The sequence below is a fragment of the Euleptes europaea genome, chromosome 3 (assembly GCF_029931775.1).
Source record: "Euleptes europaea isolate rEulEur1 chromosome 3, rEulEur1.hap1, whole genome shotgun sequence".
Taxonomy (NCBI): domain Eukaryota; kingdom Metazoa; phylum Chordata; class Lepidosauria; order Squamata; family Sphaerodactylidae; genus Euleptes; species Euleptes europaea.
The window spans coordinates 47,188,314-47,216,046 of NC_079314.1; the positions used below are offsets into that span (position 1 = coordinate 47,188,314).

The 27,733-nt window shown below is 41.5% G+C and overlaps 1 protein-coding gene across 1 annotated transcript in view; it reads right to left on the reverse strand.

Annotated features, from left to right (window-relative positions):
* Positions 1-3,127: 3,127 nt before the first annotated feature.
* The window catches only part of ATXN7L1 (ataxin 7 like 1), a 74,252-nt gene continuing 49,646 nt past the window's right edge, over positions 3,128-27,733 (reverse strand). Inside the window, exons 5-12 of the mRNA XM_056846476.1 lie at positions 19,456-19,733; positions 17,572-17,654; positions 14,050-14,306; positions 12,810-13,002; positions 10,548-10,669; positions 8,708-9,626; positions 6,176-6,250; positions 3,128-3,224 (exon numbers count right to left, since the gene is read on the reverse strand). Coding sequence (XP_056702454.1) covers positions 3,183-3,224; positions 6,176-6,250; positions 8,708-9,626; positions 10,548-10,669; positions 12,810-13,002; positions 14,050-14,306; positions 17,572-17,654; positions 19,456-19,733 — 1,969 coding nt within the window. The 3' untranslated portion in view covers positions 3,128-3,182. The remainder of the gene's footprint in view (positions 3,225-6,175; positions 6,251-8,707; positions 9,627-10,547; positions 10,670-12,809; positions 13,003-14,049; positions 14,307-17,571; positions 17,655-19,455; positions 19,734-27,733) is intronic.

Here is a 27,733-nt window from a genome sequence, read left to right on the forward strand (position 1 = left end):
ATCCTAGTCTGACCCCCTAACAACTGCACCACCGTAGTGGAAGTCTGTGAATTATTATTCCCGCCCAGGAGACAGGAAATAGAACAAAAAATTAGTCCTGCCTCCCCTAGCAATAGGCGTGAATAACCCAAGCTGCAAGATGGCCTTCCCTCAGAGTAGGAACGATGTAAGCTGTTTGGTTCCCATGGGGGAGCAAGCCAGAGTATAAAAGAAGTAAATAAAACAAAAGAGGAGTTAACTCTCATTTCTGCCATTTCCCCCAGATTAACCTCCACCTCTCGCAGCTCTTTCCCCTTAAGGAAAACCTAACATACATGTATATAAGACACAGAAATATATTTTATAAAATAGAGTGATGTAAGCCACTTTAGGTCCCCATGGAGGAAAAGGCAGGGTATAAATGAATAAAGAAAGATTGTCACTCGCTGAATAAATGCTGTTATTTTAACATTGCAGTTGTATCAGAAACAATAAATAGGAGAATGTGATAACTAAATAAAATATTGAACTATACCCTATTAAGGAGGGAGCTTTCCCTGATAAAATTTGTTTTTCCTTTGGAAGGGTAATAAAAAAACCACTGTGCAAGTTTTTTTTACAAACATATAAATTATTTTATTTACAAAGCCATGTTACAAAAAATAATAATAAAGCAACCCCCCAAAAAACAAATAAACAAAAAATACAATCGTTCACTAGAGAATATCTCCAGGCCTGGTGTTGAACCATGGCAGTATCAGTCAGATACATGTTTGTTCTTTTTTTGTTCCTTTTTTCAAAACTGTAAGCCATAAAGTTTGCTAAGTACACCTACTTTCGACACTTACAATTATCACAAGCATGGAATGGGTTCTCTCTGATACTGCTAATACGTAAAAGGTGCAGAAGAATGAAAATACTTAGTGTTACAAAATATGGGTTTGTAGAAAAGAAGTCGACTGTACATGTATGGCATTTTTCTTTCAGAATGATTGGACATGCTTTCTTCAAAAGTCTTCTGGAAAAAAGATTCTAAAATCTGTAGTAGGAAAGCACAACGGAGGAGGTGCAAATTCATTTCTGTGCAACGGTTTATATTCCCCATGACTGACCAGCTAGGCAAAACCCACAGAGTTTTGTTAAAGTGCCATGGGTCAACAGCATAACAAAATATAAGGTGTAAATAGAAAAAATTTATTTTTCTTCTTTTAAACAATAGATCACTGAGAATCAGCAATAATAGAATATGCTGTATAAACTATTCTCTACAAAGGTTGATCAGCACTATGTACAATTGTTAACATTGATACAAAAGAAGGCATACAAGTTACCCAAGTTGCGCGCTTTTTAAAAATTTTAAATATGGCTGACCGGCATTGCGTATGTGTAACAACCAAAGCTTCTGAGCCTCTATTGCTGGAAACGAATCACAAAGTCTTCAGGGGAAAAACGGGAGGGGAAAAAACCTGTTGATTGAATGGTACCCTAAAATACATTATAGGCTGGTCCAGTTCATATCCATTTTAAAAAATGCATTTCACTTCTCAGGCTGAACATTTTATGTGTATGAAATTAAATAGTGATTTTTTTATGTAGGGGACAAAAAAAAGGGATGGGATGTTTCACTTGATATTTAGTTTCCAAAATGCTGTCAGGCCTAAGCCAGTTAAAAGGAAAGTATACATATATAAGCAACATTCAAAGAACACCCTCCACAGCCACCAAAGTCCAGCTTCCTAAACAACGAAATGCATGTTAAGTATTTTTTAAAAATCTTAATTGCTCCTTCAGTCAGTGGAACTGCCATAAATTCTCAGAAGCAGCCACTGAATCTTACCACCACTGTTTTCCCTCTGGAAGTAGAAACGGTAGTTCAACCATTAGAGGGTGTTACTGAGATTTTAGAACTCCTGCAGTTGTACGATGCAAAATAAATTAGTTAAAAAAAACACTAAACAAGGCTTTGCTCCTAAAATCAAAGACAAAAAACTGTGCAAAAATAACAAAGATATGTACACATTTTTCAGTCTGAAGAAATGTACAATTAAAACATAACTCAAAGTACATGAAAAATATAAAACATTGCTTTAACTTTCCTAAGTTTCATATTGTTCATGAAACTATTCCTGTCAGCTCCAAAATATAGCAAAGCATAAATTATTACAAAATTAACACTATAAAATTTACTTAAGAATATTGTCTATTCCTCCCCAAAGGGCCTATTCTTGTTTACAGCTGTTAAACATTTTAGACGTTTTAAAATCTGACTTAAGCCTTTCTTTAAAAAAGAAAAACTAACCATCCCCCCTTTTGCATTCTTTCTCCTTCTCTACAAGATGTAAATAAACCAGCATATAAGTGCACTTTTTAACACTGTAGAAATAAAAGTTAACTCCTTTGTAGTAATTTTGCAGTACCCTAGTGTTATTGATTTTCTGATTACAAAATCTACTTTTATTTAAAAAATTATTCAGTAATTCTTGTAAAACATTGTCAGTGCAATTCAACTAATGCAAATTCAGTATGCCCAAATCTTGTCTTTGCAAAAAACCAAATTGTTTCATTAAGGAGAATAGTTAGCACAGATTCTTCAAGGCCCTCCCATCTCCATGTGAGAAAATTTTCACAGGCGATCCCACCGATGGAAGCAAGGTGCATCAACCCCTCTAGGCATTGAGAGGAATAGGAACACCATAATGAATAGGAGGCGCTGCACACTGAAGCCACCTACAGAAGTCAGTGAAACTTGTGGGTGCAAAATACTTTCCCAACTGTTAGATACTGCTGAGAAATGCACTTGGCATTTTTTTTATCCATAGGACAATAATAAATACAGAAGTTACTGTAAATCTGAACAAAGGGGGGTAAATACATTTTAGCCACACACGGCATTAGTTTGGAATGTCCACTGCTGTCATTGTCACAGAAACAAACAAATAAACAATGCAACAATTTGCTTAAAAGGCATCAATCCAAATCAAACCAGATTGCACAGATCAGAAGCCAACGTATGAACGAAACTAAAATAAACCACTTTTATAATCTTTACGTAGATTTCAATTATTTTTTAAAAAAAGATCTATGTAGATTAAAACCACAAATCTATTTTAATTAAAACCATCTGCAGGACCCAGAAAATAAACAAGTAATTCCGAAGTAGGGCTGCTAAGAGCTAGAGATTATAGGCTGGTTGTTTTCCCTCGTTATGGAAGAGTCCTTATCCTACCCGTCCGGTTTAATGTCTTCTGAAAAAGAAAAAACAAAGACAGCCAATTTCAGAATGGAACAGTTCTTCCCTCCACTATGTGGCAATGTTAGTTTGCACTGCAACATTTTTAAACAAAGGAAAGCTGCCCTTCTTCCACAGAGCTCTGTTTTAAACAAATTCAAATTACAGGAGAATCCACATAAAATGCTCTATTGGTCCTTTGGGGAATAACGCAAGGCTTGTCATTTATACATGTCTCTCTCTCACACACACACAAAGCTGCCTTATACTGAATCAGACCATCAGACTGGCGACTCCCTGAGTCTGAGGCAGAGGTCTTTCACATCACCTGCCTAGTCCTCTTTAACTGGAGATGCCAGGGATTGAACCATGCAAAACAGAGGCTCTTCCACTGAGCCACAGCCCCCTCCCCAACATCAAACACGTCTATATCAGAGGAAGGCGTTAGTGATAGGCAGCATATTGAATGTATCTTTTCATATCATGTATCTGGTCCCCTCGTACCCAACAGAGGTTTAAAGGATCAGAGTTGCATGAGAGATCCAATTATCAATAGCCAACACCCATAGCACTTCAACACCCATAACACTTCAGTACCTGAAATATACAAATATTCATTCTCCATTAAAATCTCCACACTGAGCAAACTCAACAAAAACATTTTGTGGTATTGGGCAGTAGGAAATACATCTCTGAAAACTGGAAAATGGAAGGTGATTCCTGCCGATTCACTCTACCTGCTGCCGATCTCCTTCCATCACCAGAGACTTACCAAAGGATCCAAGCTACTACAAATGGTATATTTAAAGCAGGATCCAAGCCATTATATATACCAGAGGATGCTTATATGTATGGGCATAACCCCTTGTTTACAGGATATCATTTCATTTGTACTCTGTATACCTAGGCAAAATCTTGATATATCCTTCTCAAATTTTGTCTGTTTAAAATCAAAGCCTATTCTGAAAAATGTACAGAACTTTTCAAGACTTAACAGCAGCTGATCACAGATTTAAAAAGCAAATAAACAAGTTTTTAAATCAAGGTATGCCTTTCGAACAACCATCACCTGTTATAACTATTTCCAAAGATTTCATATGTTAACAGTAAGGAAAGCTTTTTTACAAACTGCTTTTCCCACAGGTTTCTGATACCGAATAAAACTGGAGGGGGGCGGGAAAGATTACCCTAACATTTCTGACTGCTCCTGGAGGTTCAGTCAAGTTGGGGCAAAATTTCTCCACATATGGTGGAACTGTGAAAAAAAGTAGATGACACAGGTCTGAGATATATGGAGAATTTTAAAGCAGGTATTAGAATGTATATTTCTGTTGACCCCCCCCCCCCATAATGTGGTAAGTAAAAAGTGGTAATGCAAATAATAATCATCATCACTAAATTGCCACAAGAAAGTGTTAATCCAAAATTAGAATATTCTTCCTACAGTGGCATAGTGAAATACAGGCTTGTATATTTTCAGAGATTGATAAATTAGCCTATCCATAAATGGACAAAAAAGTCTTGCATATTTTCCCAGTGACATTTGGAACCCATATATATGATGATGGAACAACAGATTTTTTTTTCATTCTGATTCACATAAAGGTGCCTGAAAGAGGTGTGCATGCGCAGATCAGCCTCCATAGCCTTCTCTTTCTCAGCTTTGAGCTTCCTCTGATAAAACAGCTATACAACTGACCTAACTTTCATGGTTATTGTGAGGATTGTGGAGATAATACTTAAAAGTTAAGATTTTTATATAACCAAAATATAAGTATCACTATCAATATTAATTTCACCTGAGCACCATCTGATACAGTTGCCTGTTTCCCTTCCCCCCATTAGCTAAAAAACTACTGATTGTGGGATCCTGCATGGCGGGGGGACGGTTGGGGTCACTGGGGATGTGGGGGGAGTTAGTTGTTAATTTCCTGCATTGTGCAGGGGGTTGGGCTAGATGACCCTGGTGGTCCCTTCCAACTCTATGATTCTATGATTCTACTGTAGTTTCAACCCTGCAAGGCAATCTATATGCTAGGTTTTGTATGCAATTTAGGAGGGAAGCCACCTTTAAGTATTCTTTCCATGAACTCTGCAGCATGAGGGAGGGAGACTAGCACAACTTGTACAGCAGCAGGTCTTTCAAACATCTTAAATACCAGAGTTACTGCTTTTTATTTTCATCAGCCCCCGGGTTAAGAAGGGGGAAAGTTAATGTGTTAATGACATCTGTTTTAAAAAATATGTGAATGGTTCCAAAGCTGCTCTCACTTAAAATGTTCTGTTTCCTGCATCTGCCAAGAAGGGAAAAAAAAACCTAAAATTTTTATTGATAGACATTTACTGGATTTTTAAAAATAACCTATTACTGTGTTGTAACAAAGCAGAACATTCACAACCAGCATATTCTATATTAAAAGGCGTCCTTTCGCATATTATGAAAATGTTTTAAGTGTTAATACAGGGGCTGTTAATCAAACTGCTGGTGAACTGCTCCCAAATATCTCCAATTGAAGCCCTTGCTCAAGTGAGTTTCTTCAGGCATCTTTATCATGATTTCAGTGCCCTTAAACCAGCCTTACAAATAATCTCCAGCTCTGAACCCAGAAAAGGTTTACTAACTGAAAGTCATTTTTGGCACATTGGCAGCCAGAAGCCTGAAATTAAGCTACTACCTCTTAATATAAAGGATTATAGTGTCAGATAATGGAGCAGAGAACCCTGGGTTCAAATCCCCAATTCAACTATGAAGCTCCCTTGGTGACGATGAACCCATTTCTCAACTTAACCTACCACACAAGGTTGTTGTGAGGATAAGGGAAGGCACAGTAAACCACTCTGAGCTTCTAGGGGAAGGGCAGGATAAAAATCTTCCCAAAATATAATTAGCAAGATTAGTTTTTCTTGTTTACATTAAAACCAAACTATCAATTAGGTTTAGGTTTTGTTTTTTAAGTCAGAACTCACTTGTTTGTTGTGGACTGGATTTGTTGCACTTGAAGGACTAGACTGAGACAGAGCTACACAGCTATTTTTTCCAATCTGCAAGAAAGAAACAATATTTAGAGAAGCAGGGTATCAAAGCAGGAAATCTATCCTATAAGCAAGATGAAGCATATTTTAGTCTTAAGTTCTAAGTGGAGCAATTGTTTTGACCTTATCAATTATTTATGTGTATATATAAAATGCAATCAAGTTGCAGCTGACTTAAGGTGACCCCCAGTGTTTTGCCATGGCCTGCCTCTGCATAGCAACCTTGGATTTCCCATCCAAGTACTAACCAGGGCTGATCCTGCTTAGCTTCCAAGATCTGAAGAGATCAGGTTAGATCAATTGTTCTCATTTAGAAATGTCAGGGAAATCTTACTTTATGGCTTTAAAATGGGGTTAGATAGGTTCATGGAAGAGAGGCCCACCAAGGGCTAATAGACATGGATGGTTAGTAACAGCAGCCTCCATATTCAGAGGCTGTAAACCTCTGAAATGCAGAGCCAGGAGGCAATATCAGGGGAAGGGCCCTTGGCCTCTGTGCCCTGATAGCTGGTCCTCCAGGGCAACTGGTTGGCAGCTGTGCGAAACAGGATGTTGGAGTAGATGGACCTTCTGTTCTGAACCAGTAGAGCTTATTTTCAATAATATATTGATGACCTCAAGGGTCACATAAATCAGTGAAAGCGCAACATCTCACAAGGTTCCCGGTTCACATCTGTCCTTGGCTGTGGTCACAACCAGCTCCCAATTCATAACACGTGTATGATAGTACTGGGCTTCCTTACAGGTTACTGCATGGACAGAGATTAATGCGCTTTGATTATTTAAAAAACACACCAGTATATACTTATTCTTATTCACAATAACCTGTATTGCCATCGAACGAGGACTTCTCATATAGCAGCATTCTGCAATGGCTGAACAACCTATTTCTCCCCTGATAATTTAATAACACATCATCATACGGGGCTCATACTTGTTTTAGAGGAGAAGATGGCTTGGATTACAGTTTCAAAACACAAGGGAAGCAAGACTTGCAGGCTTGCAAAGTCCTGATCAAATCATCCTTAAAAATCAAGAATGTAAGTAACAAAGGCCTGTATTACGCAAAGAAAGTGTGCAATTTTCCTCTTGTGAAAAAAGCCCCTTCCTCTTGGGGAAATACAGGATCACTGTTATCCACAGCGAAATTCACAAGGACCCACACTGCCCATGTCTTACATCAGATATACAGACACAAAATTAATTTGCTTGGCATAGGAAGCAGAAAACATAAAGCACTAGTAATGACCTTGCTCAGCATAAATGTGTGCAAGCCTCCCAAGCTAAATGAAGCCGGGGGGGGGGGTCATAAATAATGCCCCATTAAACACAATACTTAGGTTAGGAAGCTTTGTATATTCCCAGCTTAATATGGGGCTTGGGAGTTGTGATGTTGCAGGCTCTGCTGTGGTCCTGATCCCATTTTACGCTATATCCAGAAACTGCATGCTTAGAATTATTACCGAAAACTAGTACAGTGAAGTGGATGGGTTGGTAGGATTGGACTAGGAAGAGTCTGTTTCAAATCCCTGTTAAGCCGTTAAGATCTCAGGTCAACTTTCAGTCACCTGCTACGTTGCAGGGAAGTTCTGAGAAAATTAGGAGAACCACCATGTATACCACCCTGAGTTCACTGGAGGCAGAGATAACTCAAATATATGAAATACAAATTAACCTAAATGAAGGTCTATGCACTTTTTTCCTTTTCACAGTGAGCCTGGTTCTTCATACTATGGCACTGAAAAATGGGAGAGGTTGTCCCCAGATCAACTACTGAGTTAATGTTAATTTATTTCACGCGCATACTCCATATCAGTCACGCTGCCTTTTTAAAAGCCTGTTGCTTTTAAGTTTGCCCGCTTAAGAAATTTATTTGCTGCCTTATTTTATTTACCAAAAACCAGGATTTTTGTAAAAGTAGAAAAAGTGCACGGGGGTAGGAGGAAGGAGAGCCAGCGTGGTGTAGTTAAAGAGCGGAGGACTCTAATCCGGAGAACTGGGTTTGATTCCCCACTCCTCCATATGAAGCCTGCTGGGTGACCTTGAGCTAGTCGCAGTTTTCTTAGAACTCAGCCCCATCTACCTCATAAAGTGTCTGTTGTGGGGAGAGGAAGGGAAGGTGATTGTAAGCCACTTTGAGACTCCTTAAAGGTAGAGAAAAGTGGGATATAAAAACCAACTCTTCTTTTTCTTCTAAAAGGTAGGTTCACAAATACATGGGGACAAGCCAATCAGTGCTATGCACAGCTATTTTTTTGCTATAACTTGTCACAGCAGGTTTCCCCAAGCTTGAAGAGAAACACTATGTCTGAATAAGACAAAGATAATGTGCCGCCACAGCAGCTCCAGCACTCAAATTACGTCTGTCAGTTACACAAATTAATATACCTGGCCAAATAGTTTTGCCCCAGTTAGCTCATAGAAAGCAACATCCGACTTATTGAAAGAAATGGCAGAATTCCTTACCTGCCGAGAGATGGAGCTGTTTGGAGTATCTGGCACCGTAGAAATAAGGTTGGCAGTGCTCTTTTTGTGAACACTATTCATACCAGGCAATTTAGTGATTTTACAGGCTTTGTTGCTAGAACTAGAGTTTTTACGTTTTTTCCCTTCTGATTTGTCAAAACAAAGGGGTAGAGAAGACACTGCATTGTGTGCTGCCAGGGAGTGGTCCCCAGGATGATGAACGAGGGAAGGTATAGACAAACCAGAAGAGTCAATACTGCTTACTACAATGCTCATATGTTTCACGGAATCTGTTGAGCTACTTGATAATGAAGTCCGTCCTGAGGGCTCCAGTTTGGCACTGAGTGGGGTTGTTCCATTGTTTGTGCTGTGCACAGACATACTGTTATAAGAAGATGTAGCCTGATAAGAGTTCAAGACACAGTTCTTTTTGTGCGACCCTGAAAACGAAGACAAGGAAGAGGAATTCTGCAAAGATAGCGTGGAGGAAGAAGATGGCGTTTTTTTCTTTTTGTTATTCGAAGACTCATCAACACGGCATGATAGATCTCTGACTTTTGAAGATTTGCTGGTTTTCGTTTTGGATGGCTTGTGGGATGGGGAAGGAACAACCGCTGGCACTGGCGACACGGCTGACGGAGTCTTAAATGTCGAGTCGACGATACTCAGACTGGCAGTTACATGGGGGAAAGCGGTGGTGTGCGACATGATAGAATTCGTATCAGACGCCACAAAAGCTGCATTGGATACCATGGCTGAAGTCATGACGTAGGAAGAAGGGATCCTTGAGCTCACTGGAGCTGACGAAATGTACATGGCACTAGGATTGCTGAAAGGCTGCAAAACTGATGCTGGAAAAGGGGTTGTGATATGTGCTGCCGGAGAGGGCATAGGGCTGTCGACCGCAGGAGGGATTTTCCTAAAATGTGGAACAAAACAAAACACACACACACATTGAGGTTCAGAGATCTTTTGTTCCCCCATCATACACATTCATTCTACCAAATGTTATACAGGAAAGAATAACCTTTCTAGAGGGACTGGTCAGTAAAATCCAACCATAAAAAAGCCAAAAATACACCTCCCAGTTCTCATGTGACGTTTAAGTAGTTCTGGCTCCCAGAGTCTTACAATTGTAATAGTAAATGATGAAACCCGTGCAAATTCTACCTTCTACCCAGGTTCTAGATAGTGTGTGAGCACAGCCAAGCTGAGTTAAAATATAACTAGTATGCTTCTAAATTCAGGTAATCAGAATGATAAATTCATAGCTGTACGACTAATATCCCAATCCTAGACAAAATCCAGGCAAGTGGGAAGCACTCCCCACCCCTGCACTTTTCCCATCTCTACAGCATTTTTTTTGAGAAGGAACAAGAAACACTCTACGTGGCAGCTGTGCCACAGGATGATACAATGATGCTGATGGTTTTATTTTTGATCCCATTTCTTCATAGTCCTTACACAGAATTAACCCTCTTCATTGCCATCATTCAATGAGTACCCCTGAACCATCACAGCACCTGAATGGACACAGCTTTTATTTCTAAACTACAGCTAAAGGTGAGCCAAAGTCCTAGGATTTAGTATTCTACTTTCCCTGGGGGTGGAGGATAGAGTGGAGAAGGAAGCCAAACCAAACAGCTGACCACAACTTTGCTTCACAATGCAATTATGATGACAATTCCATCAGAGTCTCGGCTGTTAGCACTAACATATTAACATTAATATCAACATTAGAGGACATTTTCTTTTACACAATTTCATCAACGTTGTTCCCAATGTGCAAGAAGTTAGAAATGTAGGAGACAAGCCCAGAAAGCATAAATCGTTCACTTACTTCCACATCTGTGAGTTCAAGTGCTTTTCTACCATAGAATTTAGAGCAAGTCGAAAACGATCCCATCTTCTATCAAATACGTAATACCCTCTTCCCATCAGATGACTTCCAAATGAACAAAACTAAATAGGTTAAGAAAAAGGTCAAATTCTTTCAATCTGCAGAATCTAAAATAACACCCTTGATTATTGAATAAATGTATTTGCGGTCAAAGACCAATAAATACATATTGTATATAATAACCAACACACAACACAATATCATATAAAATATAAAACCTATGTGATAAACCACCATGCTGTAATATGTTTTAACTGTAAACTTTCTTACACATAAAAAAGTAATCAGAATCACCTACTAGTAGGCTTCAGTAGATCAAGGTCGTTATTACCTATGTCTTTAGTTTTTATCCTACTTCAAGCTTTAATAGCCACAAACACAGTATTTAGCAACCTTGATTAACACATTTCAGGAATTTGGAATTGTAAAATAATTCTGAACAGGCAGCCATTTACCTGAACTAGCTGAAAAGAATTACACTGGTTAAAGTTTTGGCTTCCACCCTGTACCTAAGCATTTGGTTCCATTCTTGAAGCAATTTTATCAATGGCTACTGCCACACAGGGATTTTTCTCTACATGGAATGCAAGGGAGGAAATCACCCCATTATTGGAGATCATCCATAGCACTGTGCTTATCCCAAGCATGACATTTGAGAGGCCTTCCCCTGTAATCTGGAGAAAAACAAAACCGATTTGTCTCTGGTTTAATGGGGAACTGTGGGATGACTGAGTGCAGCATCCCTCTGGGTGCTCACCTGAGGTCACCATGAGATGGAATAGGGGAGGACAAAGCTATGCTTTCAAATCAGTGCAGGACGTCTTGCTCCAAGCATCATTACTCTCCCCCCACCACTCTTTTTAGGCTTCTTGTTTTCATATATCTCCCGAGTCACTCTGTAGTATTACATATCAGAATGGAAAGAAAAAGTGAGGGGAAAGGGGCTGGATTTCAAGGCTACAGAGGTCCCTGGCAAAATCACAGCCATGTCTGCATTTCTGCTCAAGTGTGATGGGGGGGGGGGAGGAGCAGGGGCTGGGAGTGGTGGCAGCAGCAAGCGCTGCAGGAAGAGGCTCTGTGGACACTGTGCCTGCCTGCTCCTGTGTCGCTCACTGCTGCTGCAGTATATCTTAACGTGCCTGTCTGAAAGTGGCATACAATCACTTCCATTGGTTTGCAGTTTTACTTTCCCAGGTGTGTGTTTTTTAGCACCATGCTGCACTTCACATTTTAATACAAAAAGGGCTATCGTGTTCCAGAAACATCAAAGTCTGTTCCTGTTTCACAGCTCTCCAAAATAAAACACCCATTATATTGATAGTGCTGTATTCCCTGCTGGAAAAAGATTAAGGGCTTCCTTTCCCTGCTGCCTCTCTGTTCCCAATCCTCCCCCCGCCCCGCACCCCAAGAAGCAGCTTTTCATTTTTAAAAGGGGCCACCTGGCTATTATGACACATACTTGCATGTAAACTTGTAGCTTGGTGTTTTGACAGGCAAAACTTAATGGGACCTACTGACAGCCAAGTATATTTGCATCCACTGAGTTCTTTCTGTCTCTCTGTCAGCATAAGATTCACCACTTTGTGCAGTTTCTTAGCGCTGGTCTACACAGGTGGCAGAACGGATGATGCTTATATAAGTACAAGAACGATGTTTTTAAATCTTCCTTCATGAAGAAAATTAGCACTGCAGCTGGACGATTCCAAAGTGCTAGTTTTGTCTTTGCATCTGCAGGGAGTTTTGTTCATGGGGAGGGGGTTACTTCAGATAGTATTCCCCCACCCCCAATGTAGAATCTGAAATAACATGTCATTCTGCTGACTGTGTAGTCCAGGCCTACGTTTATAATGTTAAGTACCAGAGTGTGACAAAGAGAGAAGGCTGTGAACCAGCTAACACAATCTCAACTGAACAGAACTGGCTATTCTATAAAACATTTCTGATACAGAACAACATAAATTCCATCTAAAATTCTTTTTTTTTACATGGTTTGGCATGGAGTTACCAGAATGTTGTATTTTCATTTCTTCCTGTCTTTCTTCCCTTTTCTATCTTTCGAACAAAGCTGTTTGTTAGTGAGAGATGTTATTATAGAATGCTTGAGCTTTTGGCAAAGCCTTTCCTTTCTCCCCCACAAGGGCATACTCAGCCAGTCATAAAGATGTCCACAGTTAGTGAAGAGAAAGGAAGGAAGAGACATACCCCAAGAGGCCGGGGATGGTGTCCAGAATAGTGGCAGTCTAATTTTTCAGATTCTTCAGATCCGTCCACTTCCCCTTCGTCGCTAGATAACCGACTAGGCAAGTCTCCCATCGTGGAAGGCAAAGGCAGTTCCTGTGCATACCCACTGTGGTTTGAAGAACTGGTACTATTTATGCTATTTGTGGAAGAGGGTCTAAAAAAAAGTTTTTAAAGGTAAGTTGTATTATCAACAGTGACGTGAGGCTCCATAAGGGGCTTCCCAAGCGCAGAGGTTTACAGTGCAATCCTACACATGCTTACTTAAGAACAAGTCCCACTGAGTTGAAGGAGACTTCCTCCCTAGTGAGTGAGAGCCAAAGATGGCAAAAGCCTAAGGACCCTAGGCAATAACCACTCTGAGCAGCAGATCTAGTGGTCAAAGAATCCCCTTTTCCAAGCACTTTTTCTCTAGAATCCTCAGTTCCTATTTCTCCCTTCCCCTCATGTCCAAATATATTTTTCCAGTCCCTATTCCAGTCTTAAAAAACAAAACAAAACACAACACCCAAACTACAACCCCTAAATTTTGCAAACATATGCAATGTAAACATATACAAATGAATGTGATTTGCACAATTCATTCACATTAGACCTCAAGTTCTCTGACAGCAGAGTTTATCCTCCAGGCCCAAGTGCTTTTCTATAGGGAGTGACACAGTTCAGACCAAGCAGACAGTTCTACTCTAATATGCCACTCGGTAACAGCAGGTCTTTGTTAAAATAAGTATCTAAGAGCCACTTCACACATTACAGTTTTTTTAAAGCACAGAGCTTAATAGGCAGGACACAAACTATATATGTTAACAGAACACACTTTCATCAGTGGAACAGAACCTTTCTTGTTGCCTCTCCCCGCTACAGCCTGTTTGGCTCCCTGAAATCCTCCCCCTCAATCCTCCAGGAGCAGCATTTCAGGGAGCTCAGTGGGGTGCTGGAGGAGAGAAGAGGCAGAAAGGTTTCGTCCTGCTGTGCCTTCTAGTAATGAAGAATACAGTCTGGATCCAAGAAGTCTCTTTGTAGCTGTGCAATCATCTACCCCAATCTGACACCCTCCATTTCCAAGTTGCATTATTTTATGCCCATGCTTGAAGTTCTAACATCCGCTCAAGCAGAATGCAAAAAACAAAATCAGGTAACACTCCAGGTGTGTCTGATAGCAGTCCTGGCCTTCCAGAACTCTGTGCCTGGACAGACCACTCACCTAGGAAATACTGAATTGGGCGGTCTAGATTTTGCAGGCGATGTCCCTTTGGGTTCTTGCCCAGAGTTTACTGAAGCTCCTGATAGAGAGTCTTGTGCTGGTACAGGTTGGCTCTGATGCATTTCCCTTACAGACTGTGGATGTTCCTTATCTTTTGCTACTTCTTTTTCCCGGGATCGGGCTTTGTGTTCTGCTAGAAGGATGTCAAACTGTTTCTTGCGGCCTGGAACTGCTCGCCGATGATTCAGTGAATGAGTCTTAAAAACAGGTCGTTTATAGCGTTAGTATGTGTGTGTACATATAAGAATCATTATTCGTTTTCTGGTTTAAAAAATATTAATTTAAGAGCTTAACAGAACAGCCACCTAAAGTATTTCTTGCCATGACAATAGGAAATTGTCATTCCAAAATTTATTTGATATTGGCTAATTCATCAGTCCTATAACTTTAAAATTTCATTTATGTATTTACCCCACATGTCTCCCCAAGGGAGAACTAAAGTGGCTTTCAACATTCTCCCTTTCTCTACTTTATCCTCACAACAACCCTGTGAGGTAGGTTAGGCTGAGAGCATGTGACGGGCCCAAGATCACCCAGGAAGCTTCCACAGCAGAGTGGGGATTTGAACCCAGGTCTCCCAGACGCCAGTCCAACACTCCAACCACTACACAACACTGGCTCTCAGTACTGTTTAATGAAACATAATTTTGGAGATAATACTGAAAACTGTCTCCTTACTAAAATAAAATGGGGATCTGGTGGCACTGAAGGGCATCCAATGATGGAAGTTTTGACTGAAGAAAGCATATGTCAGAATATACATTTGTTAGTATTTAAGATGCCACTGGACTCCCATTATATTTTGCTGGTCCAGACTAACATACCGTATATACTCGCGTATAAGCCGAGTTTTTCAGCCCCAAAAAAGGGCTGAAAAAGCCGGCCTCGGCTTATACGCGGGTCAATACGGTACAGGGGGGAGGGAGGAGGGAGGAGGGAGGGGGGAACTTACCGCCGCCATCTTTTCTCTGCTGGGAGAAGCCTCTAGAGGCCCTCTGCGGCCGCGGGGAGGGCGCTCCGCCGCCCCCGCCGCCTTCTCCCGGCCGGGAGAGGCTTCCAGAGGCCCCCTGGGGCCGCAGGGAGGGCGCTCCGCCGCCCCCGCCGCCTTCTCCCGGCCGGGAGAGGCCTCTTCCGCCGCTTCCCACCGCCAGGAGCCCTGTCAGGTAAGCCTGCGGGGGGGGATGGGTCATAAGCCGACCCTCGGCTTATACGCGGGTGCCTAATTTTTCCCCATTTTTGGGGAGAAATTAGGCACCTCGGCTTATACGCGGGTCGGCTTATACACGGTTATATACGGTAAACAATTTGGAATTGTTTACTTATTTTTTTCCCTAAAGCACCATATATCCCACTAATAGTATGCCCAAAACATGTTCACCACACCCTGCAATTTGAGAAGACTGGAAAACCTGCAATAATTGATTTAAGGAGGCAAATTTTCTATGTTTATGCATTTCAACAAATTATATATTTCAAATACTTTATACCATTATTCTGGCAATTGTGGTTCTCATAACAGATTTCAAGTTTTCATATGAAGTGATCTTTTTCAAGAAATGCCTCTCATATTTTAATTACTTTCATCTTTCTACAGCATGAGTAAAACATAATTGTTCAGGAGGGTGTATTTATAATAGGGGGAAATGCTGTAGTTAGGGTCTGAATAGTAGTTTTTATGGCTTTGTTCCCTGTATGTATTACACTGGTTTATTTGCTCTGTTGCATTAGTTTGTATAATACTGTCTTATTGAACATATAATACTGCTTTTAGCGTACTATTCTAATTTTATAATCCAGTTTTATTCGCTGTGCATTTTATGTTTTGTACTGTTTTTATTGCAGTGTTTAATTGTGCAATCTGCCTTGATTCTCAGTGAGAAACACGGACTATATAAGTATACAATTGTAATACTTATCATCATCTGTGCAGAATACATTCAATTACTGCTACATAGATGGATTATAAGCAAGCTCTGACAATACTCCTCTTGCTAGGAAATAAAATTTAATGGGGTTCTTTTCCCCTGCAAGCAGCAAGGAAGTTTTGTTTATTAAGTTAGCAGAGCAGGGCACATGGGATTCCCAAAATGCTGGACATCTCTATCAATATTTTCCCATAATGCATCGATATTTTATTTATCCTGCTTGTTATAAAGAAGGGTGTTCCAGTGCTCTGTTCACTTAAAGTGGGGTGCATGGTTCTCCCATGACTTGTAAACCAGGAAGGGGAGGACAGCGCTGTGCCTACCATGTTCTTCGTAATTAGCTAAGCAGCAGCTTTAGGAAGGCCACACTTCACTGAAGAAAAATGTTTCATTCAGGAACACACCTGACAATCTGTTCAGGAGCACCTGTATCCCTCATCCTCTCTTCCCACTCCGAATGTAAACCTCTGAAAATGATATATTTAATAGAGGATAGTGCCCCATATACTGTGGCCCATTAACTATGAAGGCACTTACATATGACTGAAATTAGCCCTGAACTGCTAGCCACGGGGACAACAGAGAAGCCTGTCATTGATGCCTTATTAGCACTGCTCCTCCAGAATCATCACAACTTCAGTAATATCTGCAGCTTGAAAGCTGCAACCCAGCAATATCTGCAGCTTGAAAGGTGTTTTTCTTAACCGCTAAGCATTAGCAATGAACAGAGAAGGCAACTTTGAATCTCAGCTCAGTCCGGGGATCACCAGGGTTGGGGGAGCTTCAGTGCCATACCCTCCCCAGTCTGTAATTGGGGATACTAAAACAATTTGGCAAGAATCAGAGTAAGCACTCTTGTAAAAGCAGTATATGAATTCTAAATATTGATATTTGCATAGTAAGAGTTCCCTGGAAATGTGAAAAAGACCATGGAGTCCATTGTGTCATCAGGGCTGGTTCACTGTCCAATTGACCCAAGCAGCTGAGCAGGGAACTAAAGCGGAAGGGTCACCACAGAGGAGGTAACGGCAGGCATATTCTGCGAATCAGGAGAAAGTGTGCAGTCCCATCTCACCCACGCCACTGCTACCTGGAGCTGGAGTGAATAGGAGAAGGCGCCTTCCAACTCCACTTGTGCCCTTGGGCATCCCACACTTTCGCTGTCTGGGATGGCAAAACCAGCAGAGCCAATTCCCTTTTGTGATTCTTTGTTAAACTGGCAGTATTTAAGGTGATTTATTGCACTCTGCTTTAGGGAAGACACTGCTGTTAAGGGAATACCAATCCTCTGGTAGCCTGCAATCACAAGATGCTATAAAGTTTGTCTGTCTCTGGTCCATCTTGTTATGCCTTTACTTTGAGTTTCTGAATAATAATTATGCAAAATTCTCCATTTGGTCTAATATTGGACAACTCACTGCTAGGTAAACATATCCATCAGAAGAACGGCTACTCCAACTAGCATTAGTAAAAAAAAAAAAAAAAGAATTTCAAATACAGCCTAGCATCACCTATTTCAAAAAAGAACCAAAGCTACCTTGCAGGTGAGTGATCTTGTGCAGGGCTTCTTTGTCTCAGGATCCAATACTCCACAGTGTTTATTTGGGTCAAACTCTCTTTCTGTATAAAATAAATATGATGAACAGAGATTAATATGATACAATCCCATGAATGAAACTGAAGATGCAGTAAGGTTGCGGATCAGAACAAAAACCTAAAAGGGTTGTACCTTCTTTAGAAAGGTTATTCTGCCTCATAGTGCAAATGTGCTAAGGCAGGGTTCCCCACTGTGCCTGCCGAGCTGTCCAGAAAGTGGGTGGGGCCACTGAAAGTCAGGGCTTGTAATTGGCTTCCCTCATTAAAATTAAAGCTTTCCACTGAAGGATGAGGAGGACTGGTAAGCAACTGGGCTTTCCTTAGTCAGTGTGTGATTCTATACCCCTTCAGGATTTCCTGCTTCCCAGGAGGAGTGAGGTATTCTGTTTGATTCTTCCTCCTGAGTTTGGCTGTACCCCCCAAGGAAGCCATTTTAAGGGGGTGCTCACCCTCCCCTCTCAAAATTCCAAATGTGCCCCCCTAACACCACAGGTATCCCTTATCAAATCATATCTAGTCTAAGGTAATGGGCCAGATATCCACTTTTAATTCTGTTCACTCAGAGTAAAATATATGCAACAGGCAAGGCAAAACTTTGCTTTTTTTTCCTTTTAAACTTTCTAACTCGTTTTTCTTTTAAATTTGTTACAGCATGGGCATGTTGGGTCACATGAAGGGAATGCTGACTGATGAGACACTAAATGGGGCACTTACCTTGCAACAAGAGAAACAGAAGGGGCATTTTTCACCGTTGCAAACCAATTGTGCTACATACATGATTGTCTCATTTCACTCATTCAAATTTTAGACCATTCTTTTAAAATATCAGATAGACTTGACAGATGTCATTATATGACTAACACATTAAATGGGGTGGTTCTTATCTAGTGTGAGCAGAGCTTCAATAGATGGAGTACTTTCCCCATCCTTCCTCTCCCTGAAGTGCCCTTGGGGAGCTTCAGCGAAGCCCAAGAAATAGCATGGGAGGGGATGAAGTGGGGGTCTGAGGGGTGTGTGGAGATTGTAAAAAATTGCCTTCCGTCTCTTCTGCGGGTGGAAGTCCCTTCCCCAAGCATAAAAAGGAGGATAGGATTGAAGTCCCATGGTTTAAAGAAGCTCTGGCAGAAGAATCTGCTGTCAAGTCACAACCAACTAATGGCAACTCCATCCACAGACCCTCTCTCTTCAGTACACAGTCTCTTCAATACACAACTTAATGTGGTAAGGTGGTTTGAGTGTATCAATGAAGCTGAGAGCAATACTGTCCTTAGTTTAGATTCTGTCAAATGTCTAAACTCTACCAAAGTCACCCAAAGCAGAATGGTCAAAACTGAGTCACCAGACTAAGATGCATCCATCTCATTCAGGAATCGACGATCACATCAGCAGAAGATAACGGAGAATTCCAAAGGTGACGTGGAGGGAGGAATCGTTTGAAAGGTAGCTACTGGGTAGCAGCTGTAGAGGAAGGTGACACTAGAGGAGGATCTTTCATAGACAAGAGCAGTGACACTTCAGCTAATCCTGGTTATTAATACGCAGAAGGCAATGGTAAACCACGTCTGATCATTTTGTGCCTCAGACTCTATGATGAGACACAGTTCTTGTTCTCACTTCCAAGTTAAGGAGGATAGACCATGAATTTAGGATCAGGGGCCAGTTAAGCTTATATAACCTGGATATCCTATTCATGGGTTGGACATAGTGAGGAGAGGGATACAGTCACTAAACAGTATGGCAATATGCTGAATTCCTTAGCGACAGAAAACTACTAAATGAAGACGAAGAGGATCTCATTCAGAGTCATGCTGTGACAGCTGCTTACCTGAAAGTCTCTTGTAAGGCTTGTTACTGTTTTTAGTGCCATTCTGGTGCTTCTTGTCTATTGATGGAGCGAGGACTCCTTTGCCGTTCAAAATCTTTTCTGGTGATGGTGGCACTGATTTAGATGTCAAAGCAGATTTAACCAAGGTTGGAGCAGGTGTGGCAGATGATGAAGCTGAGGAGGTGGTGATGGTGGTAGTGGTTGCAGAGTTCATTTTAACATTGGCACCATCTGCCTTCACCAGGTTAGGGATTTTCTCTAGACTGACTACAGGAACACTGAAATACCAAAGGAAAAAATCGTCAACATATATTTTCTGCACCACACTATTCTTTTTCCATACTGTATACAGTCTTGTGATCTTCCATATTTGGTATGATATCAGTCTACACTACACCTGGAATCAACCTATAGCATGTAGACAGCACAGTGAAAATGTGGGATATAAATATTTTCAATAAATAACATGAATAAACTCAATGTACACTTTAGCCAATGCTAGAGGGGTACCCGTATTAGTTAGCTGCAACCAGAACAAGCTGTAGACAGTTATTTACATTTCCAATACAGATGAGGGAAGAGTGTCATGGGTGAAAATTGCCCGTCGGAGTAGAAACTAGACAAGTGAAGAGTTTCTACCCTGACGGGCATTTTTCACCCAAATATTTTAGACAAATATCTCCATACTTTAAATTACAGACTTACTAACCAGTGAATCCTGAAATTCTGCATAAAGTTTTGCAGTTATTTTGTGAGTCCTGACAAAGGACTCTTCTGATAACTTGTTTTGCCCAAACTCATGGGACACATCATGAGTGCAATACTATCCAGTTACTCCAGTCTAAGCCCATTGGTTTAGACTGTTGAAGCCAATTGGTTTAAATTGGAGTAACTCTGCATATGATTGCACTGTGAATGTAACGGTTGGCATAAGGCCATACAGGTAAACCTGAACGGGAATTTTTTAAAACAACCATGCAGATTAGTTTTATTATAAATGCAACCATTACACTTTACTGCCTCGGCTACCATGCCTTTACCAATTCTTATATATTTTTGTTCTTCCTACCTCAGCTGCATTTAGGCATTTTTAGGCAATCTCATTTCTACTGTGAGAAGGAGAAGTGCTCATACACTGAAGATATTGGGGCCCCACATCTTGACAGTTCTCACGTAGATGTAAGCATCGGTTTCCAAGTCACACCGATTCCCCATCTGAACTCTTCCATGACTGAAACATTACTGCTGCTGTGTGTTTACCAGTATTTTAATTTCTTTACAGTTGGAAAGGTAACGGTTGCTCCCTCTGTCACATGATAAGAAGGAATATTCACCATGTTCCAAACTGTAGAATTTTCAAAGACTCCACAAGAGAACTTGTCAGAGAGCTTTCGGAAGCTTATGCATTAGCCAGACCCATAATCCACAGCACACTTAGCAGAACAGTCAGCCCAGTGTGAGGTTTGTTTCTGCCTTTCCTTGCCAAGCACTGATTATGCCCAAGTCTGATTATGCCAATATTTCAGTGCTTACTGTCAACAGCAAACCCATCCCCTTCTACTTCAAGCTTATACTGCACTTGTAAAGAGATCATTTAGGAGACTTGGCCCACATACACTGGCATGAACTATGAGAACAGTATTATTTGCAAGAAGTAGAAAAGAGCAAGGTTGGGCTGAATAAAGACCTTGAATTCATGGCTCATTACCAATGCTGATTTCTCCACACCCATCTCTCCCCTGGACATCAGACTCTTCTGCATACCACACCTAATCCCATCACGCCTGCTATTCACATTTACATACTGTTAACATTTATATACTAATGCTTGTCTGAATTCACTCTCCTCTACTTAAAGACAGATGGATTCACATTCTAGCTGTATCTGAAGAAGTGAGCTGTGGCTCACGAAAGCTCATACCCTGCCAGAAAATATTTTTGTAGTCTTTAAGGTGCTACTGGACTCTTGCTCTTTTCTACTACTGCAGACAGACTAACACGGCTACCCACTGTTAATTATTTGCAAGAAGACTCACTCCCCCATCCAGAGGAGGGAAACAATTTCAATAACCTAACTTAATAAATTCAGTGAAAGGGTACAAGATACAGCCGGATTAAAAAGAGCCTGGTAAAGTTGCTACTGAAAAAGTGTATTTGGGGCATATGCGTGATCAATGGAATGGCTCTTATTTTCACAAGCTCAACTTGTATCCAACCCAGTATTCATATTTTTGATTGAGAAACAGGTTATACATATTTAAACTGATCTAAACCTGGTTTTCAAAGCTGTTGTTTAGTTAAGGGTTCCTAGTCCTGCGGGGCTTCCTAGACCTGTGCAAGAAGCTACATAATGACATTATAGAAACATGCATCATTCATACAGTGAACCTTTTCTGAACAAATTAAGGACATGAATGAATATCCAATCTGGTCTTCAAAGAACCTGTCCTTCATTCCTATACATTACAACTGTAATATACACAAGCTGGGAACCATGAAAAATATGAGGATGTGTTTGGGGATAACCAGCTGGGAAACCCATATTTCTCCCCAAATTCCAGAAACAGGTCTGGTCACCTCCCCATTTTTAACCTTTATTTTTCACTGTTTCAGAGGATGCTCAGTCCTCATAAGGTCACAGGTGGTGGGGCTTCCAAACTAATATTTTTCTGTATACTTAGGAAGCCCCTCACCTATGCAGAAACCCTGACTTTGTCTGCAGACAGGCATGCTTGTCATTGCCCCCAGTGAGAGCCACTCAACCATACTACCTGGTATCAAAGAGAACAAATGAGGACATACACATACACACACAATTTTTTTTCTATTCCCTCATCCCAATCAGAAGCACTCTTGTTAGCTCAGAACTGCAGCATTTAAGAACTACATTCTTGTTCCTCACAGGGAAGAGGGAAGTCTCCGGGAAGGACGTCCTTTCCTTCTCAATACTCCACAAGACAGCAAAGTGCCCCCACCTCCGGCACGAAGCCTTGGACAGTTTTTGATAGAAGGTGGATGTTCTTTTCAGAGGCTCAGGATAAGTTCTTGTAGGTTATCCAGGCTGTGTAACCGTGGTCTTGGAATTTTCTTTCCTGATGCCTGCCACAGTTGCTGGCGAAACGTCAGGAAAGAACATTCCAAGACCACGGTTACACAGCTCGGATAACTTACAAGAACCAATGAACTCTGACCGTGAAAGCCTTCGACAATATTTTGCTCAGGATAAGGTTTGAGAGATGGGCAGGGGCTTTTTCTTTGGAGATGGGGTAGTGGGGGGCCTACATGAGGGTATTCACTCTTTTCTTCATTGAAAGTCAAACCATAAACATGAAACAAGAAAAAAAGAATGATAAAACTGATCTTGTTGCAAGCTGTCTTAAGCATATTTAATGGAGAATGTGACTAATTAGCAATACAAATAAATAACACAGTCTCCTGAAAATGGCTCTCTCTTCTTATATAAATGAAATTGGACTGAAGCATCTCTTGGAAAGCAAAGCAGCCACAGCTCTAGCGCAGACATGCAGGGGAAGGAATAGGTACAGTAGAAAGTGAAGCTATTCCCTTTACCACTGCAACCATTGCTCCTCCAACGCAGACAACCAAACACAAACTTCCATCTAACACCACCACAAAACAATGAGCAACAACAGCTGTTGCTAACTCCATGCTTTGCCTATGGAATGTGACAGGAAGAAAGATCAGCAGCAGCTGAATACCAGGGCAACTTCTGCCAACTCTAATTGGGCAGAGGGCAGGAGACATCTACTTCTCAAGTGCTGCTCCTAGACAAGAACAATCCCTATTACCCACATGCTGTGGGTTGCCTCCTCCTCCTCCGCTTGCTTGAATGGAAGAAAGGAGCTGCTGAAAGAGAGCAAGGGACAGATGGTTCCTAAGTCCAATATTCATCATTCAGTCAAAGATAAAGGAAAAGAAAGAAGTGAAGGGGGGAAATACAGCAGAGCAAGAGGGCTCCTTATAGGGTTTGCAAGGAAAGTCTGATCTTTGGAGCTGCAAGAGGCAGCCACCTTCTGTGGCAAAACAAATATAATTATTTACTTCCTTTTAATACCAGCCCCTGAGGAATGGCCACTTCCTGCTGGCCCTGCTACTAGGCATGCAGTCCATCCACCACAGATGCCTTCACTCATTTCAAAAGGAACAAAATGGCTGGTTTAAACAGCCAATTGTATTGTTGCTTCATTGCCTAAATTAGCTTTGGGGGCAGTTGGATGTCTGTTTGTGTGCACAGGCACCATAGACTAGTTCCCACCCCCCAGAGAGTAACACTGCCACATACAAGGCCCATGGTCCCTTATATCTGCAGGACTGCCTCTCTCCCTATGCCTTCACCACAACAGCATTGTTCATACCAGCAGGGCCTTCTGTAGGGACCATCCTGCAAATGGGCAAAATCGATAAGCGCCCATACCTGTGCATTCCCTGTTGTGGCCCCCACTTTATGGAATGGCATACCTGATGAGGTCACGAGGGCTCCCACTCTCCTGGACTTTCCACAAACCATGCAAACAATGCAAGGTGGAATTATTCCAGAGGGCTTTTTGTACAGGTTAAATAGGACTGTACTGTAATGAAATGGTCAGAAAGTTGCACTGGTAAAGGGACAGAGACTGTGGACTATACTACTGTATTGTTATCTATCACCGTAAGTAAGCTCCCGTCTAGGTAGTTCTACACCACTTAAAGTATCATGTTTAACAGCTCCTGCTTTGTTTCAGCTCTGTTTGAGATTTGTTTGTTTTCGAATTTCTGTAGTCCAAACCTTAGTGTACTATTCATCCTGTTGATTATATTTGACTTACAGTATGTAATCCGCTTTGAGTCTTAGCAAGAAAGGTAGACCATAGATAAAAACACAATAAAGTAATAATCCTATGCAGGGTTTCTCCAGCCTAAGTCCATTGAAAATAGATGGGTTTAGACTGGAGGAACTTTGCAAAGGATCACAGAACTAGCCAGCTGGGTGGGAAATATTGGCAGTATTAGATATCACACAAAAATATTCAACAGTAGGACAGCAAATCAAAGAAACCATGGCGCTCAGTTTGCAGATGTGAGCAAAGCTATTATAGGACATTTTGGAGGTCATTAATTCATAGGGTTGCCATAGGTCAGAAGCGACTTGACAGCACTTAACACACACAATAATAGTATTCTTTATTTGAAGGTATCAGCTAGGATCTAAGGGTCTAAATGACATCTCTGGAGCTCCCCCTTCAAAAGCACTCCCTGAGGTACTCCATAAGATACTCTCAGGAACCTTGGCAGGAGTTCCCAAGGCAGCAGAAGATAATGGGAGGGAAGGCGTTCCTGCAATACCTTGATCTGCGCATGGGAGCACCTGTGCACACTTAGGACGCTTTTCCAATGCAGTCAACTGGTTACACTCCACAGTAAATGCTTCTTGTTGATGGCAGTTGTTTTCGAAATGAAGCCAAATGTATTAGATATGCAAAGATATAATTTTGACTTGTAGATGCCATCTGCCAGTTCAGAGAGTGATGGTGATTAACTCAACCGAACTGCTTGTACCATCTTGAACATGAGTGCTAAAATGCATGCATGAATGATATAATCTGAAGTGTTAGGGATGGTAACCTCTCATATGTCTAACAAATGTACTTTATATCACATGAGCAGCAATTTAAAACAGAGAGACAAAATAGGAGTTCATAGGATCAAGAAAGCAAGAAAGGTTTTCGATTAAGACTATCCTTTTATTCCATTGTTATACCTTCATTTGTCCTTATGGCCAAATGAAAAGAAGCTCTAAAGTAACCTTAACCTAGCAAGAACATTTGATGTTTCTTTTATATTTTAATAAATATTAAATATGAATTGTTATAGGAAATATATGTTATTATGATACGCTTATACGTATGCTACATTACGGTATATTTTTGTATATAATGCATATTTAATACAGTTAAAAATTTTAAAATGTTGTGTCATCCTGGTAAACACACATCCAATACACACACACCACCTTCCCCCACTGAAGCAGGGCTCAGAATAATTAATAAACTATGGGCACAACAGTAAAAATTTAGAGCTCAATAAAAACCAATATTTAATGAAAACAGCCTAAAAAACAATGGCACCTAAAACAACTTACAAACATTCTCAGCCGCTGCCAGTCTGACAATACTGACTTTGATGGACCAAGGGTCTGATTCAGTATAAGGCAGCTTCATGTGTTCATGAGTTAGAAAAGGACTGGCGAGGCCTGGGTTTAAAGCCTTGTTCAGCCATGAGGATTACTAGCAGTGGAATCCTAAACAGGGTTACACTGTTCTAAGCCCACTGAAGTCATTGGGGCTCAGAAGGATGTAATTCTGCTTAGGGTAGCCCCGTAAGTGACCTTGGGCTTACTCCTCAGCCTCTCTCCCAGGGCTGTTGTGAGGATAAAATGCAGCAGAGTAGGGGAGAATTATATAGGCTACCCTGGCAGTAGGGTTTCCAGCCTCCATGGGGGGATGGGGGTCCCCCAGAATTACAACTGATCTCCAGACTACAGAGATCATCAGTTCCCCTGGAGAAGATGGGTGCTTTAGAGGGCGGACTCTATGGCATTACACCCTGCTGAGGCTCCTCCCCTCCCCAAAGCCCACCCCCAGGCTCCACCCCCCAAAACTCCAGCATTTCCCCACTTGTAGTCGGCAACTCTACCTGACAGGATAAAACTGTAGTATACAGAGAGACGTGCATCATCATCTGACCTGTAATTGACTTTATGATTTTAGAAATACCTCTTAATTATGTTTGAACAAGCTGGTAACCTATAAAGAATCATTGGGGTAGAGAACAGTTAAAATTGGGAAATATCCTCTCCCACCAAATCTCTTCCCCTCTAGGATATTAAAAAAGTTCCTAAATATCTTGAGCAAGTGAACATTCTAACCCCTACACACTTAACAAAGCAAGCAGGTGGCTAAAAAAAGGTCATAAGAACATAAGAACAGCCCTGCTGGATCAGACCAGCAGTCCATCTAGGCCAGAGCCCTTGTCTTACACAGTGGCCAACCAGTTCCTCTGGAGGACCAACAACAGGGCACAGAGACTGAGGCTTTCTCCTGATGTTGCCACCTGTCAACGGGATTCAGAGGTTTCCTTTAGTCACCATGGCTAGTAGCCACCAACAGACCTTTCTTCCATGAATCTGTCTGATCCCCCCTTAAAACCATCTATGCCCATGGCAATCACTACATCCTCTGCAGCGATTTCCACATTGTAATCACTCACTGTGTAAAGAAGTATTACTTTTTGACCAGCCTGAATCTACTGCCCATTAACTTCACTGGATGCCCTCAAGTTGGGGAGAAGGAAAAAAAGTTCTGTCTTTCCACTCTCTCTACCCTGTGCATAATTTTACAAAGTTCCTGACTCTCCAACCTTTCCTCATAGGGAAGGTGCTCCAACCCTTTAATCATCTTGGTTTCCCTCTTCTGTACTTCTTCCAATTCTGTGATGTCTTTCTTGAGACACAGCGGTCACAGAAGAAAGCATTAACAGAGGAAGGAAGGATGACCCTCTCTACTGTCGGCTGCTTAAGAAGCATTAGTGTAGTGCTTGCCCAACAATGGCAGCTCTGGGTGTGGAGGGAGGCAAGCCAGCCAATGTAGCAGAAGCGCTGTGAGTGTGGGGGGGCGGGGCACAGTGGTCAAGGTAGGCAGGCAGGCACTGCTTGGGCTCCAACTGTTTGCATCTGGTTCCACCGGGCACCACAGCAACCTCGCCAGCTTAGTGGTTGTTTCTCTCCCATCATCCCTTCTGTACAACTCCCAGCCAGGGGAGGGGAGTCTTGCTGCAGCATTTGCCTTAATGGGACTGGGGAGGGGAAAGCCTTCACCTGTGGACAGCCTGAAGCGGACTGATGGAAGTGTGTGTGGGGGCATCCCTCCTGGAACCCTTGCCAGTGCCACTTGGGTTTGCAACTACCCCCTCAGTACAGGGGTTCATTTATAGTTCAGTTTTTGTTGTTCCCTCTCCAGCAGTGCCTATGTGTGAGGTTGAGCTCCACAGCAATTATATCCAGCTTTTTGAAGTGGAAGAAGTTATCTAAGTACATACAAAGGAAAGCACAGATTTTGCACAAAGAGCAGCTGACTTGTGGAACTCACTGGCACAGTCCGAAGAGATGGCAACCCCACCACTTTAGCTGGCTTTAAAAGAGGATCAGTCAAATCAATGAGAAACAAGGGCTGACCTTGTCATAGGCTTAGGAGATCTGGGGCCATTGCCTGGAGAGACAGCA